An 18,846-nucleotide genomic window follows, 5' to 3' on the forward strand; every position below is an offset into this window, starting at 1 on the left:
GTAGCCCCCAGGATGTTGATAGTGGGGGATTCAGCAAAGGTAATGCCATTGAATGTCAAGTACGATGGTTAGATCCTTACTTGTTGGAGCTGGTTGTTGCCTGGCACTTGTGTGGCATGAATGTTACTTGTCACCTAGCCCAAGCCTGAATGTTGTCCAGGTCTTGCTGCATATGGACACAGGCTGCTTCTGATCAATGGGTGCTTTTCAATGAGTGGACTACCTTCAATCCTCAGTGTTGCCTCCTTCAATTCATGGTTTACCAAGATAAGATGTAACACTTTGCAAATGCTTAGCTGCACTGTAGCAGGACCAGCAGTTTCAGTGACATAGAGCATACAGTTAACATCTTTTTCTTTGTGTGTCTCTGATTTGGGTTGCTCCTAGCTGTCAAATCTCAGTTGCTCCTTATGCCATTGGCATGACCTTGCTCAGTTTCAGAGCATCTTTCCTTGGGTAACTTATTTCAAATTTTTAGGAAGATTTTCTGGTATAGTTTGAGTGAGGTGATGTTCTGGTATAGTTTGAGTGGGGTGATGTTCTGGTATAGTTTGAATGGGGTGATGTTCTGGTATAGTTTGAGAGGGGTGATGTTCTGGTATAGTTTGAGTTGGGTGATGTTCTGGTATAGTTTGAGAGGGGTGATGTTCTGCTATAGTTTGAATGGGGTGATGTTCTGGTATAGTTTGAATGGGATGATGTTCTGGTATGGTTTGAGTGGGGTGATGTTCTTCTGTACTCCAGTATCAATCTTCAGCTTCAGATTTATGATTGTGAGTTTATTTCTCATCTTTTTCCTCATCTAAATGGCTGTGTGAACTTCTTTTTTCTGGGAACTGTCACATCCAGCCCTTTCATGCATTTATATGGTTCTATGCTTATTGTATTCTCAGACAGTGTGCCATGATTTAAGGTATGGATGTTTTGATTTCTTTTCCTTCTTATTTGCCCTGTTGCTCTGCCTCTGATAACTCCGTTACCATCTCCTGTCTTTGTTCTGCACATTTTTTCCCAGTGATTGGCCTTTCCACAAGCTCTGTAGTTTGATCCATATGTGGGACACTCCCTTCTCAAGGGCAATTAGGGATGGGCAGTAAATGCTGGCCTAGCCAGCGACACCCACAACAAATAAAAAAAATGAACTGATCTAACTGCCTTTCATCCAGTTCCTTGAATTTACATTTTCTGGCTGCATTTCTCAATCTTGTTAAGAAGTTGTCAACAGGCTTACTCGTTTCTTGCCTCAGGCTTTGAAAGTTATTTTGGTGAATCTGATGATTTGACATTGGCTGGAGATATATGCTGAATTTTTGAAAAATTTTGTTTGGGCTTTTACAGTCTGCCTCAATCATTTTCCAGCTATTAAACAATGTTAACCCTTTCTTGCCCATGAAATGATGTAGCTGACACTTTCCTCTTCATTAATGCCTTTCAGAAAGCTACTGAATGTTAGTCTGCATGTTTGTTTAAGCTTCTCAAATACCTCTATGCCATCATCAGCTTCCCAATTCATCAAGGGCTGTAGCTGTGCATTCATTGCTATGGTGGCCATTTTGTTTCTGCATGATTCACTCAGTTTCTCTCTCTATCTTAATTACTACCTGAGGTTGATTCTCCTCAATCCAATTCAACATTAAACCTGTTAAAATGTTTGAATTTTACTCACTGAAACCCACTGCCACCATGTTACATCTCCTAAAGTTCAAAATAATCACAATTTTAGACTCAAAATGCTGGAGCTTCATTAAGTGTATTTCATGCAGCTCTCCATGTGGCTGCTGGATGGATACAATGTTGCTGAGCACCTGACTGCAGTGTAGCAGTAAATGTGGCACCCTGGATGGACACTCCCATAACAACTAGTTCCTAGATCATACTTTGGATGAAAAGTTAAACCAAAACCCCGTCTACCCTCTCAGGTGAACGTAATGGATGCCATGATATTTTGAATAAGAACAGGACAGTTATCCCCAGTGTCCTACCCAATATATATCCATCAATTAACATCACAAGAAATAGATTATCTGGTCATTATCACATTGCTGCTTGTGGAAGCTTGCTGTGTGCAAATTGGCTGTTACATTACTACATTAAAATAGTGGCTACCCTTCAAAAGTACTTCATTAGCTGTAAAGCGCTTTGGGATATCCTGAGGTCATGAAAGTTGTTATATAAATACAAGTCTTTCCTTCTTTCCTGTATTCTAAAGGTAAAGTTTACAAAATCTTAATTTGGCTTCGACTGGAGTATTGTGTCCAATTCCAGGAGCCTCCCTTTAAAAATGTGACAGTACTAGAAAGGATGCAGAAAAGGTTCATGAGAATGGCTCCAGGGATAAGGAACTTTGGTTGTGTAGATAGATTGGAGAAACTGGGGCTGTTCTCCTTGGAGAAGAGAAGATTAAGAGGAGATTTGATAGAGGTGTTCAAAATCATGGTAAATCTGGACAGAGTTGAAAGGGAGAAACTGTTCATATTTATGGAAGTGTTGAGAACCAGAGGACACCAAGTTAAGGTGATTGACAAAATGACGAAAATCTTTTTTATGCAGCCAGTGGTTAGGATCTAGAATGCTCTGCCTGAGAGCACGGTGGAGGCAGATTCAACTGAGGCTTTCAACAGGGAGTTGGATAATTGTCTGAAGCAAAATAATTTGTGGGGCTGCAGGGAAAAGTTGGGGGAGTGAGACTAGTTAACTTGCTCTTGTAGAGAGCTAGCATGGACTAGACAGGCTGCACAGCCTCCTTCTGTGCTGTAATCATTCTATGATTCTATAGTTGTGAACGTCAAAGAAGTTATATGGGGTACTAAAGGAGGAAGCAGTTAAGCTGTCTGTTCCCTGCTATCTCTGTTTATCCTGGAATTCTGCAAATAGCAATTAAGTCCAGAACTGTGGTCTAAATGTCACTGAATAAGAGATATTGTAGAGGCCAATTTTGCAACAAACTGGGACTTTGTTCCATCAACATTATTTCAGAGTGAGCAATGAAAACCAAGAGTTGGTGAAATCTTCCAAGGCACTTTGTAAATGAGCAGATCACACCCTGAGCAGACTAGGAGAGCTGACAGAAGAAATGAGATCTTGTGACAAATCCCGATCTTTCAGAGCAGCTTCCCATAGTGGTTTCTCATGTCATCACACTTTGACTTTAATCAGAAGTATGTGCTAAAGTGCTGGCATCCCACCATTCCCAGTCTACTTAATGTTGAAGAAAGTTTCCACCAGATTGTGTGTAACAATGAATTTTATGTACAGCCATAAGTATACAGCTCACTGGCACTGTTTAACATTTGAATTGAAGTGTCAGTTTCCAGCCATAAGACAAGAAGTGGAATAGCGACTGAGAAAGGGACTAGAATGGAAGAAGGCCTTTCACCACATCCCTACCTTGAGCGAGATTTCTCTCTCCCCATTCTGCCAGGATCCAGTTCCCCAATTCCCACATGCAAATGCCAACAGGGAGGCAGAGTGTGGGTTTCTGGTAAAACTTTATGCCCTTGTACCCAAATAATCCCCCTCCCCAGGGGTTGGGAGAAAGGTGACAGAGGTAGGCCTTGTGTAGCAGTGTTAAGGCCTCAAAGTTTTTGAATGGGACATAAGGGCCTAGTAAATGCCTCCTCTCCCTCCAAATGGTCCTGAAAGTCTCACCTATTTAGGCCTCAATCTTGGTCTGGATTTTCTATCATCAAGGCATGAGTAGATCAGAGATCATGCCTGGAGCTCACTCTGCATTATAGGTGTCTTCTGACCCAGGATGTCGAGTTATAGTAGGGATGTTGGGGGACACAAATGTCCTGCACTGCTGCCACATCACTGCAAAGAGTAAATGCAACGCAATCCCCATTTCAACCAAACCAAACTGGAGACTTGACATATATTTTAGGGTGATTGCTTAACCACAGGGGCAAAGGTGCACAAAGTCCCTTCACCTACATGACCATAATTCATGTGAAGAATTGGAGTTTTATTTATCACCTAAGTCACATAGTCTGTTGTGTTTATTCTTTTGTAACCTGAAGACTAGGAGAACAAGGGAGACCTCATATCAAATCATGAGCTAATGACAATGGTGAGAATTTCTCTTTTACTCATATGGTAACGTGCCTGTGAATCACGCTCATGGGGTGTGTTGAATTGATTACCACAGGGTCTTTGATAAAGAGCTTTAAGAAATATGTGGTTAAAAACTAAAAGTGTAAGGCTGTGATGGAGATGTCAGTAATGTTGTCCAAGGTGGATTAACGCTGTAGACATATCGACACACTGGAGGAGAAAGAAACAGATGGAAATGCCTGTGAAAATTTGAATAGCCAAGAAAGACAACAGTAAATCTATTCCTGAGCTTGTGCCTGGGCTTGTACATTCCTGCTGACGTGTAGCGTGCAGCTGGGTCAGTGTGTGCCAAGTCTGTAAGACCGGTTGATTTATGTAGCAGTTGTTAAGTATTCAGCTCAACACTTCTCTCAAACTCTAAATTGAAACAGTTCCAGTGAGCTGGAAATTTGCCAACAGGAAGAGCAGCTCCTTCAGTATCCGGACGGAAATTTCCTTCACTCTGAATTAGGCTGGAATTTGATGAATGGTCTCCAAGCTGCAACTCATTAAAGGTTACAGAACCAAGGATAGAGTTAATGACCTTATTGAATGGCGAAACATGCTCAAGGGGCCAAATGGCTCCTAATTCATATGTTCGTATGATCTGTCCAAATGTTTCATCAACAACCTTGTCCTGTCAAAGCCGTCCAATTCACCCACAGATATTTAATCCCAAATCCAAATTGAATTTTGCCTCCAGTGGGCCCAGCTGAACATTTTCACTTATTAATGCCACCTCATTTTCCCCTCACAATCTGAGTAAGCTTCTGAATAAAGCAACTTTCAGGGCACATTCCAGGATCAGACTTAAACTGCACTGGCATGTCAGCTTGGCTCAATGGTAGCACTCTCACCTCTGAATTGTGTGTTCACACCCTATTTAAGGACTTGAGCACTCATAATCCTGGGATTTAAGGAACAGGGGTGGGCCATTCAGCCCTTGGAGCCTGGCCCACAATTCAGTGAGATCAAGGCTGACATGATTGTGGTGTCAACTCCACATTCCTGCTGACCCCCAATATCCTTGGATTCCCTTGTTAGTCAAGATTCTATTTACCTCAGCCTTAAAAATATTCAATGACCCTGTCTCCACCGCTCTCTGGGGAAGAGAGTTCCAATGATTCACGACCCTCTGAGAGAAAAGATTTCTCCTCATCTCTCTTTTCATCGGAAGATTCCTTATTTTCAAACTGTGTCCCCTAGTTCTAGGGCAAAATTTTATGACTCCGCCACTGTGGAAAGGGATGTAAAATTCCACCCCTAGCCTCTCCCACAAGGGGAGAGATTTCAGACAGAATTTTCCATGACTGCTGGCATCGGGCATGCTCAGCAGCGCGAGTGGACAACATGACGAGAAGGCCAGAAATCGGTTTCACAATGTTGTGAAACCAGTTTGCAATCGTCAGACCAGCCCATCGATGGAGGGCCACGTTCTCCACCATCAGATGTCTGGAATCTCATTGTAATACATCGCCATATCAATATAAGGTCAACTGACCGGAATCATCCCCCATCGCTGGATCATCCATCCGCATCGCAATTGCACGCTTGTGTGCAACACATCTGGACAAGCGTGACACGCAAAAGTCGGGACATGCCTGCCAGGGCCTTGCTCACATCGAGAAGCAGAAGTTGCTGGAGCCCAACAGCAAAGGCACACTGAGGAACGTCCAAGGCCTGCTGGGTGGATTCCCATGGACACGGCTTTGCTGCAAAGCAGCCCATGGCAGTGGGAAAGTCACCATTGGGTGTCTGCTCACAACGGCTGATCATCGAGGGGTTGGAGAGGAAGGTCTATCTGCGTTTGGGAAAGGAAGATGTACCGGGGGATGGGAGAGGAAGGCCTAGGATCAACTGGGAGATGGAGAGGTGTCAGGATGGGGGATGGTTGGGAAGGGGGAATGAAGGTGTCAGGATGGGGTGAGGTTGGGAGAGGGGAATAAAGGTGTTGGGGGTAAGTTTGGGAGGGGGCAGGGAGTCTGGGAGGGGAAGAAGGAGTGCAAAGAGGGGAGGGAGTCTGGGGGGAGGAGGGAGTACAGAGAGGGGAAGGGGTAAGGCTAGAGGAAGAAGTAAGGGTAGAGGAAGGAGTTGGAAAGGGGGGAAGGATTAGGGTGGAGGAAGAAGAAAGGCTAGGGGAAAGAGTCGGTGGGGCTAAGGACTGAAGGTGGTGGAAGAAATAAGGGTGTCTGAAGGAGCCAGGAAGGCGAAAAGACTAAGCAGGGGTGGAGTTCAGGGGGCGGAGGTCCGAGGTCGGTGGGGCGGGGAGTCTGCAGGTTGGGGGGGTGGGTGGTGGATGGTTGGAAAGGAGTTCCAAGTTCCTGTGTGGGGGCGGGAAGAGGGTGAGCAGGGAACTTCTGTCACATGAGCAAAGACATGTTGCAAATTAGTTTGAAAATTTTTTTTAAAATCACTGATCAAAACCGCATCCAGTCTGTGGATGAGGTTTCACAAAAAATCCAAAGGCCGCTTGGCCTTTTTCGCCTGCCTGCCAATCGTAAGGCAGTGAAAAAATGGATTTAATTCGAACTTTAAAGGCCTTAATAGACCTGTTAATTGTCAGTGGGCACGCTGCCAACTTCTGCTAGCGCCCACCTACCGAAATAACGCATGAGTGCGCAATGATGTCAGGACGCTCACCCGATGTCATCGCGCGACATAGAGTGGGGGATACACCAGGCCATGAGGTTACAGATTGTGCTTGAGTACAATTCTGCTGCTGCTGATGGCCCACAGCGCCTCATGGAGGCGCTGTCTTGAGTTGATAGATTTGTTCAAAATCTATCCCATTTTGCATGGTGGTAGTGCCACACACATGATAGAGGGTATCCTCAATGTGAAGGTGGGACTTCATCTCCACAACAACTGTGCAGTGGTCACGCCTACTGACATGGTCATGGATAGATGTATCTGTGGCAGGTAGGTTGGTGAGGATGAGATCAAGTGTGTTTTTCCCTCTTGTTGGTTCCCTCCGCTGTGGTGGGATTTGAACCTGGGTTCCCAGAGCATTACCCTGGGTATCTGGATTACTAGTCCAGTGACAATACCACTACACCATCCTGATGTGTGCTCCTTATATAATATGACTGCTGAAGACTGAACCTATTAGTGTAACAGTACAAGTTAATGAGAAGCCACTGAAAATATAAGTGGACACAGATGCCTCCAACACACTGGTGGAGAGTACACTTTCAGGTTCCTTAATGAAGGAAGACAGCCAATAAATATGGAGTGGACAACTGCTAACTTATGGACATACAGGGGAGAATGCATTCAGGTAAAGGACATTGCCACAGTCCCAGTCTCTCACAAGCAACAGACAGCCCAGCTGCCTGTAATGATTGTAAAAGGAGAAGGACCCAGTCTTTTAGGCCGAGACTGACTACAGAAGATCAAACTCAACCAGTCTAAAATCAGATGAAGTTCCGGAATTTCTAAGAAAATACAACATGGGTTCTCAGGGTGAGTTAGGGAAATGGAAGGGCCTTCACATGCTACAAGGATCTCTCAGGTCTAAGAGTGTTCCTCTAGAAAATTATGAAGAGAAGCAAGATGAATTTAATGCCACTCTGAACAAACTGAAGAAACAGTTGGTAGAGAAGACTCAGCAATGTCCATTAGTCCAGGAGGAAACTAAGAGATACAAGAAAGAGACTGAAGAACTGAAGAACCAGCTGAATGAAACAAGGCCTTGAAAGGAAGTCAGGGAACTTTCCAAGATGTGAGTGGATAATGAAGCCACGAGTAGCTCAATTACAGAACTAAAGCAAGCTGAGAATTCACAGGAGAGACACCTGGCTAACTGTGAAACCAAAATGAAGGACAAGGACAAACTCTGCTGCAGACAAAGAAAGAAAAGACAGAAATAAGAATGGAAACTGTAAATCTAACATATTAATACAGCCACTTACCATCCCTCATCAAATGGCCTAGCCAGGAGGGCAGTACAAAATTTTAAGTCTGGTATGAGAAAGCTATCCGAAGGCACTCTGGAATCTTGACTTTCCTGGTTTCCTTTCAGTTATCATACAACACCGCATTTGACTACAGGTTCAACAACGTCAGAGTTATTAGTGAAATGCCGCCTGCATACACGTTTACATCTCATGCTTCCAAACTTAGAGGGGAAGTTGCCGCAGAACCAGAGCAATCAAAAGTTTAACCATGACTTATACTGTAAAGCTCGTACTTTCGGTATAGGTGACATGGTACACGTACGGAATTTCGGCAGTAGACCCTGTTGATCTTCTGGAGCCACTGTCTCAGAGACTGGTCCATTATCTTTCCAAGTACAAGCGAGAGATAGAATACTCCAAAAGCACGGAGATCATAGTCATGCCAAAGAGACATTCCAACATTCAACCAACCCACCTGTGATTAAGGTCGAACCGTCAATTCCTGAGATGACTGATCGACCAGAATAGACACGCAAAATGTCTCTGAAAAGTTGCCACATTCCGATGATGTGTTTCATACTGTTGTTCCAGACCCTGTTGATCCCATTCAGCAACTCCAGTGGTAGACCTACGCCACTCCAGTTGTATAAGAAGAGCACTTCAGAGATTTAATTTATAATCTCCTGAAATTGGATACGTTTGTTGGATTGTTCAAATGTTTTCCTGTAAATAAAAATTATGAAAAAAACTAAAGTGGGAGGAAATGTGGTAACTGGGGGTTTAGTCCCTCCCTTCTATCAATGGGGGGGTCACATGATGTACTGCAGGGACTCCGACTGGTGAGCTTTTAGCACGAGCAATCCATGGGCGGAGCTTCCTGTTGAGTGTCCTGTTCGAGTGTGAAAGCATCTGTAAATCTCTCTGTAATAAAGCTAACTGTTTCTTGGTGAAACCTGTACACTCAGTCGAGTCATCACATAAACATTTCTATTCATGAGTGACACTAAATTGAGCTAGGGGTATAATCGACCTTTGTGAGAAAGTCTGACTGTTGGGGTTCGAGCAGGAGTCAGCACCTAAATACTAAATTAAAGCCCAGGAGTTAGAATCTCTCCAGACTCAGCAAGCGAGATCGCTGCTTACCCAGTCCCTCACATGGGCCAATCCCACCCCGACTTAAAATTGGGGGCCATTTGTCTGTTACCCATTTGATGCTGTTGAAGAACAAAGGTTGGGAATGATGCAGAAATCTCCACACTCAACTGAATGGAACCTGCCATAGAAAAGTTCAAAACAGCTCTGACCTTTGCCACAAGTGACTGACGTGTGGCTATGTCGGAAGTGGGCTTAATGTCTGGCGGCAGTGGTTAGTGATGGCATCGTTTGAATGCCTTAACCAGGGCAGGCAGGTTTCATAAGACTCATACAGGTAGACGGCCCTGCCGTTGTATACATAAGCCTCAATGGAAGGAAGTGACCTGGTGGAGCATCCAAGAAGCTAGTGCACCTGTCAAGCACATATATTCTGTCCTTCCAGGACTTATAAATATACAGAAGTAGCAACAAGCTCCTTGTCCAGAATGATCCAAGAGACAGAAATACAAACTGTTGCTAAAAATACACCAATACTGTATCAACAATCAACTAACCGAGAACAATATTAGCCCCATGTTCCCCACCCCCAACTCACCTCCAACCCACCCCGCAAGCATCATCTATTTTCTGCATGTTCCCAAACTATTGGAAGCTGCTCCTGTCCCCTAATCACATGAGAACCATTTCCTGAAGGTAAAATATTTAGATTTTTAAATGGTCTAGACAATGTGCAAAGTCCAATTGAGCATTGTGCATCAGAGGTACGCCGTTGGCACATCAGGCATGGAGAAGGTCTCCATCCACTAGACGCAGTCATACAGGAAGCTGGTGCCTGAAGGACATCAGCATCAAAGGCACAGCTATTTGCACGCTGGCTGTTTCACACCTTGATTGAATTTTATCCACCTCCCTGAGCCAAGGGGTATTGGGGTCGCTTTTAGAGCACTTAACATCACATGGTTGAGATCATTTAACTCAGCTCAGATCAGGGATTGAACTTTTGACCTGCCTGAGGATGGTAGTGTACCAATGGTGTTGCTTTATGCCATTGGAGGGAGCATCAAGCTGTAATCTGATTGCAGATTCTGTTCCCTGCTTTTTTCGCTTTGGGAAGTATGGTGCATTGATTTTCCAATATACTGAATATATTGATTTGGGTTTAGAAATTTTTAATATTGTTGAACACTCAACTGAAATGGAATTGCGAACTGTTTATTGTTCCCTCAACAATTTTTATAATGCAATTTAAATTTTCAGTGTTTTTTCCCCCTTTAGCTCAGTAAGTGCTGCAGCCCAATGGTAACTGGATAATGTAGAACTGTTGGTATTGCTCAAGTCAGCAATGCCCTGCTCTGATAAGCATTAGAGCCAAACCATGTCACACCCCAGAGAGTGGACATTATGACGCGATTGATGGTATGTGTCAGGTGGACCAAATCCACAAGGGAAACTTGGTCATGCTATCACAACAGTTTTGCAGTTTGTATTTATTTCGAGATATGTGCACTGAATTTAGAAATAATAAGTCCACCAAGACCAAGAGATTTTAAAAACTTGAATTAAGTTATTTATTAACAAAATAAGAAATGTCAAGCACAGACATTAGACTACAATTACTGCTATAGTAATTCCTAAAATTCCTAATTAACCTGACTCCAGTTACACCACCTTTAAGGCAACGGTCCAAAATAGATTTTAGATTTTATACAGGTCCAGCAAATTAACACAATACCCTGGACAGTGGAATTCAAAATGGCTTTTTCTCCAACTTCAGCTTTAGTAGACAGCAGGCGTATATACATATGCTGGAGGCTTCATTAAGGTGATTTTATTAGATCCCACAATGTCTTCTCCTGACACTTAGCCTTATTTTCCATTAGATAAGTTTCTCTCTTTTAATATGTAAATTCTATTTTCATATGTCTTTGAAACTGTATCTTCCTCACAGTATAAAAACTTTCCTGTTGCTACTATTTGTTGTCAGTAACCTTTGAGAAAAAACAAACACATTCCTTAACCTTGCTTATCTGACTAGTTGTAAACACACTAAAATCCCTTTGAAATCCAAATCTCCCCTCATCTATCTAAAAATGCAAATTCCCTTCACATCCATGTTTACTTATTAGCATTTCAAGTGCCTAGCTTCTTTTGGTTAGTTAAAGATTGCAGTCTGCTTGACCCCAAATGTAATTAAATCACACACACACAGATCCAACTATACCTCCATAAACCTACCTCACAATAAACCAGAAAACTGTTGTGAAAATTATTATACTTTCATGACACTGAGGGATGCAAAGGTTTGATGATGATCCAGGGGTCAAAGTGGAGGCTACCACCAAAATTGAAAGGAGTAAAATGGAAAAATCCAGAAAAACTGGTTGGATGATGCCACGGTTGGGTTTTAAAGGAGCAGTGAAGAAACTTTGAGTTTCTCGGGTATAATAAGCTGGGAGTCAGAGTTGACTGAACCTTGAGAAAGATGAGCATTTAAGAACGGCACGAAGGCATCAAAAGAAGATCTTGAGACTCAGTGGGTAGCATCCCTGCCTCTGAGCCAGAAGCTCTGAATTCAAGTCCCGCTCCAGGACTTGATGGCCAAAGAAGGTGTGTTCATAACATGGCCAAACAGGTCGAGTATCAACTTGCAAATACTTCCAATACAGGCCAATGGAGGCAGTAAGAATGGGAGAGATTCCTGGTCAACCATGTGATGGAAAGAAAATTGGAGCCTCTACCATCACTATCCATAGCTCCAGGATCCAACACGCATGTAAAAGTGCATGTTGCCACAGCAACTTGGACTCATTGAGGGGGTGGGAGGAGTTGCGGGCAGGGGGTTGTTTAGCTCAGGAAGGCAGGCGTGGATCAGGTTGGTGTTAACAACACGGGGCTCGATCCAAATTCTAACTGGGGTAGGTCCTTGCCCTACCTGTGCTGGAGGTTGTGGTGTTATGGGTTGGGCCTGCCATTGGGCAGAGAACTCAAGAAGAAGAAAGCATCCACCTCGGCTCAGTCAGTAGCATTCTTGACCCTGAGTCAGGATTTTATGGATCCAAATCCCACTCTGGAGTCCTGAGCACATAATCTAGGCTGTCACTTCAGTGCAATATTGTCAAAGATGCCATCTTTCAGAGCAAACTTTGAACCACGGCCTAATCTGCCCTCTCAGGTGGGAATAAAAGATCGTATAACTCTATTTGAAGATAGGGTAGGGGAGTTCTCCTGCTCTCCTGGCCAACATTTGTCACTCAATCAATACCACTAAAAACAGATGATCTGCTTATTTATCCCAGTGCTGTTTGTGAGACCTCACTGTGTGAAAATTAGCTGTTGCATTTGGTTACATTACACCAACATTAAGTTACACTTCCCTCCATCTGGAAATGAAGATGTATAACCAGCAGCCAATCTGATATTGCCAAAAGTGAGAATTACCCACTTTGTGTAAAGAAATGCCTCGAAGCATCAGAACTGAAATTTGCTTTTGCTAGCTTGTACCTCTCTGCCCCTTGTTTTGAGCCATAGTTTACCTTGAGATAGAGCCCTTGATGAACATTTGTTACTCCACCTAGCACCTTATCTCTCTCTCCCAGTCCTCCTCTCATTCAACTCCTTTCAAGGTTGAAGAGTCTGGGTTTTCAGTAGATGATCAGACCATCTGTAGTTTTTCCTGGTAGAGACGGGCTCGAGCTTTGTTGTGACGTCCCCTCATGGATGAATAGCCTTGCAAACACCACAGTCCAGTCTGCCACCTAAGGAATAGTCCCTTGGATGGGAACCTCATTGATTGTTTTATTTCAGATTTCCAGCATCCATATTATTTTGCTTTTATTTATCCTTGCTGGTTGACCTGTGCCACAGTTGGGTTCTACACCTGCAAGAGAGCAAACCGAGGAAATTTGAAGGAAGAAGCTAAACTAATAATGGAAACATTAGGGTGGGTGGGGGTGGGGTGCTCTGGGGTATACAATTAAGTAAAATCCATTTATAGAGTCTATTAACTAGCTGAATGTCTTTCATCTACGGAGACCAATACAGATTTTCAATAACCTGAATTTATTCATACAGGTGACCGACACATCGTCAATCTTGACAAAGTTATGAAGGATTATAAATCCAACCAATGGTTTGGGGCAACAGTCAAATCATACAAGGAGCAAGTTGTGGTGAGTTTATATGGCTCAAATCAAGGCCTACGGAGTCAAATTTCCTGTAGATTTAATTCAAGAGGCATGCATATTTGGGGTTAAAAGCAAAGATCAGGTGTAAAGGATCAAGGAAAGTTGGGTGGAAGTTAAAATCTTATGAAAAATTGAGCAGCTCAGATGATTGCTATTCTTAATCATGCAGTGCCAAATATACATGAATGATGGCTTGAAACTTTAATTTTCACATGTAAAACAGGATTTGGTGTGAGTTCTGTGCTTTCTTTGGGCCTGTTTGTTTATGCCCACTTCTATATTTTGCCGTATTTTAATGAGATTGGCAGGAAATTTGCATGTAAATAGACCACCAAAATGGGTGTGATTTTGAATGTACCTTCCCAATTAGACCCCTACATTAAACTCCACCCATATCTATTTAGCAGCTTAAAAATATAATGGCTTTTGGGCTGCTTTCACAATAGGAGACTTCTGATACAGAACATCATTCCCACGAAGCCCACTAAAGTCCAGGAAACCACATGCTCATATACTTAGATTTTTGTCCACTCATTTAAACTTCTTCCAAACATTGCTCTGTGGCTGGGAGGCCCCTACCACAGAACCATATCTTGGATTAAACTCTGTTTGCTTAATGGTCAAGTTCTCAGGCTCTGCTGGTATTTGTTCTTGGCAACTCCGAATTCACACCTGCCTTCTTCATATTAATATTTATTTTTACTAATTATGCCTTGAGAAAAAAATCACAGTTGTGGAATAATAGTTAACTATTTGACTACAAAATGATTGACTTGCCACTTAATATATTTAAATATGTATATTAACTGTTGTAGTATGCCTTTAGAGGATTGCAGCATGACATCACTAGTAGGAAAGAGTGTCATGCAATCCAGTCTTAGTTTCATTTTTGCTTTCAAGAGAGCACACACACACACACACACACACAGAGAGCTCTGCAGCTCTGATGTCTTCAAGATTTCTATCCATGTATATACATTCTCATGTGCCTAGTCTCAATAAATGAACACACAATATGTTTACACAATCACTTGTGAGTGATTGGTGCCTTTATGTCATTATAAAACACAACATGGTGTGCAGCAGTGCTCCCTTCTAAATGACATGGTGCTCGGCTTGGCAGCAAGATTGAGTACAGGTACCACATACCGTGACGAAGTCACAGTTTCAGATGTTATTTAAATCGCAGCACGATGACTGCACAGAAAAGCTTTGAAGACACTGTGTTCAAATAAAGAGCTGGTAAGCAGACAGATCCCTCATTATGAGATTGCAGCATATAGCCTGTCCGTCAGCAAGTGGGACAGCATGTTGAGAGAACCAGCACTGGGTTAGCTCAGCTGGGACAGGTGAGTGACCAGGGTGTGGGCAGGATTGAAAGCGAGGGAGGTAGAGCCAAACAAAATAAAGCAAACAAAACTGTCATCAAATCGGGCCAGAGAAGATTGCGATTATCACAGGCGGAGCCTCAGAAAACCATACAAAAGCAGCTACAGCGACATTCATCCCAGGATGAGGAGGAGGAAGATCAAAGATCAAAGAGATATTGTCAAAATGTACACAAAATTCCTCAGTCAGAATTGGGATGCCGCTTACCTATTGTCCCAATTCAAAATCTTAAACAGAGTACAGAGCTTGAATCCAGTGTGTCTGAACCAGACAAGCAAGCCATAAAAATGCACCTAGCAATTGGGAATGAAGGTCTACACACGCTGAATACATGACGATTAACAGAAGAATAGCTAGAGGACCCCCAAAACATATGGACTACATTAGAAGAGCAGTTTCGAATCAGGTTAAACTTCCATATTCATCGACTAGAGTTCATGTCATTTTGACAACAGCCTACAGAACCCGTAGCTTCATCAGCAGATACTGAGAAAAGGGTACCTACTGTGATTTTTCAAATGCAGAATTAGCAGACAGGGTTGTTGAGATGGTGATTGCATTCACTTCCATGGAAGAATTCCAGAAAGATCTGCCAGACAAGCCCAAAACATATAGCACTGAAGAACGACACAAGGATGACCTTGCAGGTCGACGAAGCTTACAGGTCATAAGTATAACCCCACTTGTTGATGCACTCACTAGAACACCTAAGCCTAGCAAGACATGTGGAAGGTGTGGCCTTCTGCAGAGACCAGGGAAATGCCCAGCTTTCCATTAATTCTGCAAGGCATGTGGTAGGTAGGGCCATTGGCAGTGGCAGTGTACTAGAGCAAAGGCTGATGCAGCTACAAAGAGCCGTGCACTGATCCAAATAGACCATGCACAACAGGTACCTTCAAGCAAGAAGACTGACCATCCGGTATCCTGTCAGAAACATACACATGAGTTGAGTGGCAAACCAGCAAATGACGATGATGTGCAAGATGGGACAAAGAGTGGTGAAAAGATGTTTCACACCATCAATCTTGCAGAAAATATAAATGCCATCTTACCATCTGAAGTGTTTGCCAAGATTCAAATGATCTGCCCCAAGGAAGTTGATAACTATTTGTTATTGGCCAAGATTGACATAGGGGCAAGTGCCAACATACTACTCTACAAATTCTAAAAGACATGTATGCACAGATTTGGAAGGCCATGGCATCAATCCTCCTGGGTGTCACAGATGTTCTACATCATGGAGACTATGCCCGATGATTCCAGATCTACTGGCATGTTATGACCTCGCACTAGTGGCAATCCATGGAATCAGTCAGACCTCAAACAACAGATCAATCTCAGCAATTACCCCGACCACCTCACTACACAATCTAACATTGAAATACCCAGAATGTTTGGACAAAATTGGCAGTTTCAAGGGAGCTGCAACATTACACTTGTAGGAGAATGCAAGTCCACCTGTTGATCCACCACATAAGTTCAACGCCCAAAGAAAAGACCAATTAAAGTTCCAACTAGACAAAATGAAGAAAGACAGAATCATTAGAATACAAGAGCACTCAGACTGATGCAGCTCACTTTGTGTGTCATAAAGAAGGACAGATCATTGAGAGTATGTCCCCATCCACAACGTTTAAATTAAGCTTTGAAATGTTACCCACATTAAATACCCACATTAGAAGAGTTAAATCTGAAATTTGCAGGTGCAAAATGCTTCTTGAAGCTTGATGCCAAGCATGGCTACTGGTCTGTGCATCTCGCACAGAAGCCCCATGAGTTTATTACATTTTGTACCCCATTCGGGCAATACTATTTTCAATTACTTCTTCAGAAGCTTTCTGTTAGCCAAGATCTCTTTCAAGCTCACATAGACCACATTACAGGAACTGTGCCAGGATGCATCTGCATCGCTGATGACATTGCTGTTGTGGGAAGAACAAACCAAGAACGTGATCATAATCTGCACTTATTGATGCAAGTAGAACATAATGAAGATTGATGTTCAGCAATCTGAAATGTGTCATCAAATGATTTGCACAGTGAAATCCCTCATTCTCAAATTAGAAAGACCAAGCAAGATCAACATATTGCAATGTTACATCTGAGAGCAATATGTTTAAGTGTAACTATTCCATCTCTAGCAGAGCTCATGTTTGGCAGACCAGTGCATACCACTCTACCAACTCTTACCCATTCTATTCTCTCAAAAAATAAAGAGCAACTTCTAAAACTGGAAGAGACGATGACCAATGTACACAATAAAAATACAGGTACAGAATTGCCAAGTTTACAGTTGGGACAACAAGTTTGCACCCAGGATCCCACAGAAGGTGCATGGCAACCAGCCGAGGTGACAAGATTTGTTCGGAACCAAGCTCCTATGAAGTCATTGCACAGAGGCGCGATGGTGAGATGTAACCGAGGACAAATCAGATCCATTCCAGCTCCTTAAGCACTGTACAATCCTATTGCTTCTGAGACAAGATCCTGAATGAAATCTGGAACAACATCCAAGAATGACAATCCCACTGTTCCATGTGAGCAATTAAACACACACGTCCAGACAAGGTTACTATTATGAGATCTGAGCGAACCAGCAGATTACCTCTATGCCTTAGAGACTCGCAGATTCATCAGCTCTATACATGTATGCAATGGTAGCTAAACATGAACATGTGTTGTAAATAGTTATACATCTTTGGAAAGGGCAAAAACATATTTAAAAAGAAAGGGGGGTGTTGTAATATGCCTTTAAGGAATTGCACCATGACATCACTAGTAGGAAAGTGTGTCCTGCAAACCAGCTTTAGTTTCACTTTGCTTTTCAGCAGAGCACACACATGAATTCCTGCTATCTTCAAGTTTTCCATCCATGTATTTCTGTTCTCATTTGCCTAGTCTCAATAAAATAACCCACCATGTGTTTACCCAATCCCTCATGAGTGATTGGTTCCTTTACATCATAATAAAAATACAACATTAACCATGTCCTAACTCACCCAAGTCCCATTCACCTATCACCCCTGTACTCCTTGGCCTACATTGGCTCTAGTCCAGCAACACCTTAATTTTTAAAATTCTTACTCTTGTTTTCAAATCCATGGTGCCATCCTCCCCAAACTTTGCACCTTCTTCTAGTAATACACTCCTCTGAGATATGTTCCTCCAGTCCTGGCCTCTTGCGCTTTCCCAATTTCCTCCCCTCCACCATTGGTGGCTATGCCTTCAGTTGCCTAGGTCCATAAGCTCTGGAATTCCCTTCCTAACTATCCCTGCCTCTCTACTTAGAACCTGCCTCTTTGACCAAGCTTTTGATCATCTGGATTAATATCTCCTTATCATGCTCAGTGTCAAAATTTGTTTGATAACACCCTTATGAAGTGCCATTAAGGACTTATTCCAATCTTAAAGGTGCTATATAAATGAAAGTTGTAGTTTTATTTTTAAATAATCATTGTATCTTTGATCTAAATGCAAGTATTGGGTAGGATTTTGCTTTTTAGATCAGAACCCCAATGTCAGGGTCAAATTGGGGTCCCAACTCTTTACTGTTTGGGGAACAGTCACCCGGCAGTGATTTTCCATGAATTGACCAATTATTGCCCAGAGGTCACAATTAAGCATGGTGAATGAATTCTCAAAGCTGGGAGAGTCAATGGAAAGCGCACCAAGATGGAAGAAGCTCCAACCTGGCATTGAAGCTGAGGAGAGAGAGGAGGTCTCCATCTTGAAGCACCGTTTCAACATTTTAAAATCTATTGAATTGAAAAACAGCCACAGCTGCCAGGCCACCACTGTAGAGGGGGAACGTCTCCAGAGGGTGGTCCATGGCTGTAGCTGTAACCAGGTAGGTGGGGAGAGCCTCAAAGCTGGATAGGACTGCTGACCTTCCAAGGCCGCATCCAGGTAGCTGCCCTGTTCCCAAGGCTATTGTGGGACCCACAGGCTGACTGGAAAATTCCATTCATCTTCTGATAATTGTCTTTTAACCTGCCTTGATTGTCTTCCTGCCACATGCAGACGGGGTAGCCCCACCACCCTGAATCCACCTCATGGAAAATGGCTCAGAGAGAGGATGGTACCGGCAAACCATCGTGTTGTTGGTGGCACAAAATTATCTGCCCACCCATTCCCGTTCTCACCCCCATACTGGGACAAAAATTCTCCCACAGCCTTCTACTTAATAGTTA

The 18,846-nt window shown here is 43.0% G+C and overlaps 1 protein-coding gene across 2 annotated transcripts in view; it reads left to right on the forward strand.

Annotated features, from left to right (window-relative positions):
* LOC121269157 (integrin alpha-8-like) overlaps positions 1-18,846 on the forward strand; it is a 154,136-nt gene that overhangs the window by 11,065 nt on the left and 124,225 nt on the right. For both annotated transcript variants that reach the window (XM_041173670.1, XM_041173671.1), the window contains exon 3: positions 13,155-13,252. In XM_041173670.1, the coding sequence (XP_041029604.1) occupies positions 13,155-13,252 (98 nt within the window). The remainder of the gene's footprint in view (positions 1-13,154; positions 13,253-18,846) is intronic.

This window comes from Carcharodon carcharias, chromosome 23, assembly GCF_017639515.1.
Source record: "Carcharodon carcharias isolate sCarCar2 chromosome 23, sCarCar2.pri, whole genome shotgun sequence".
NCBI lineage: Eukaryota > Metazoa > Chordata > Chondrichthyes > Lamniformes > Lamnidae > Carcharodon > Carcharodon carcharias.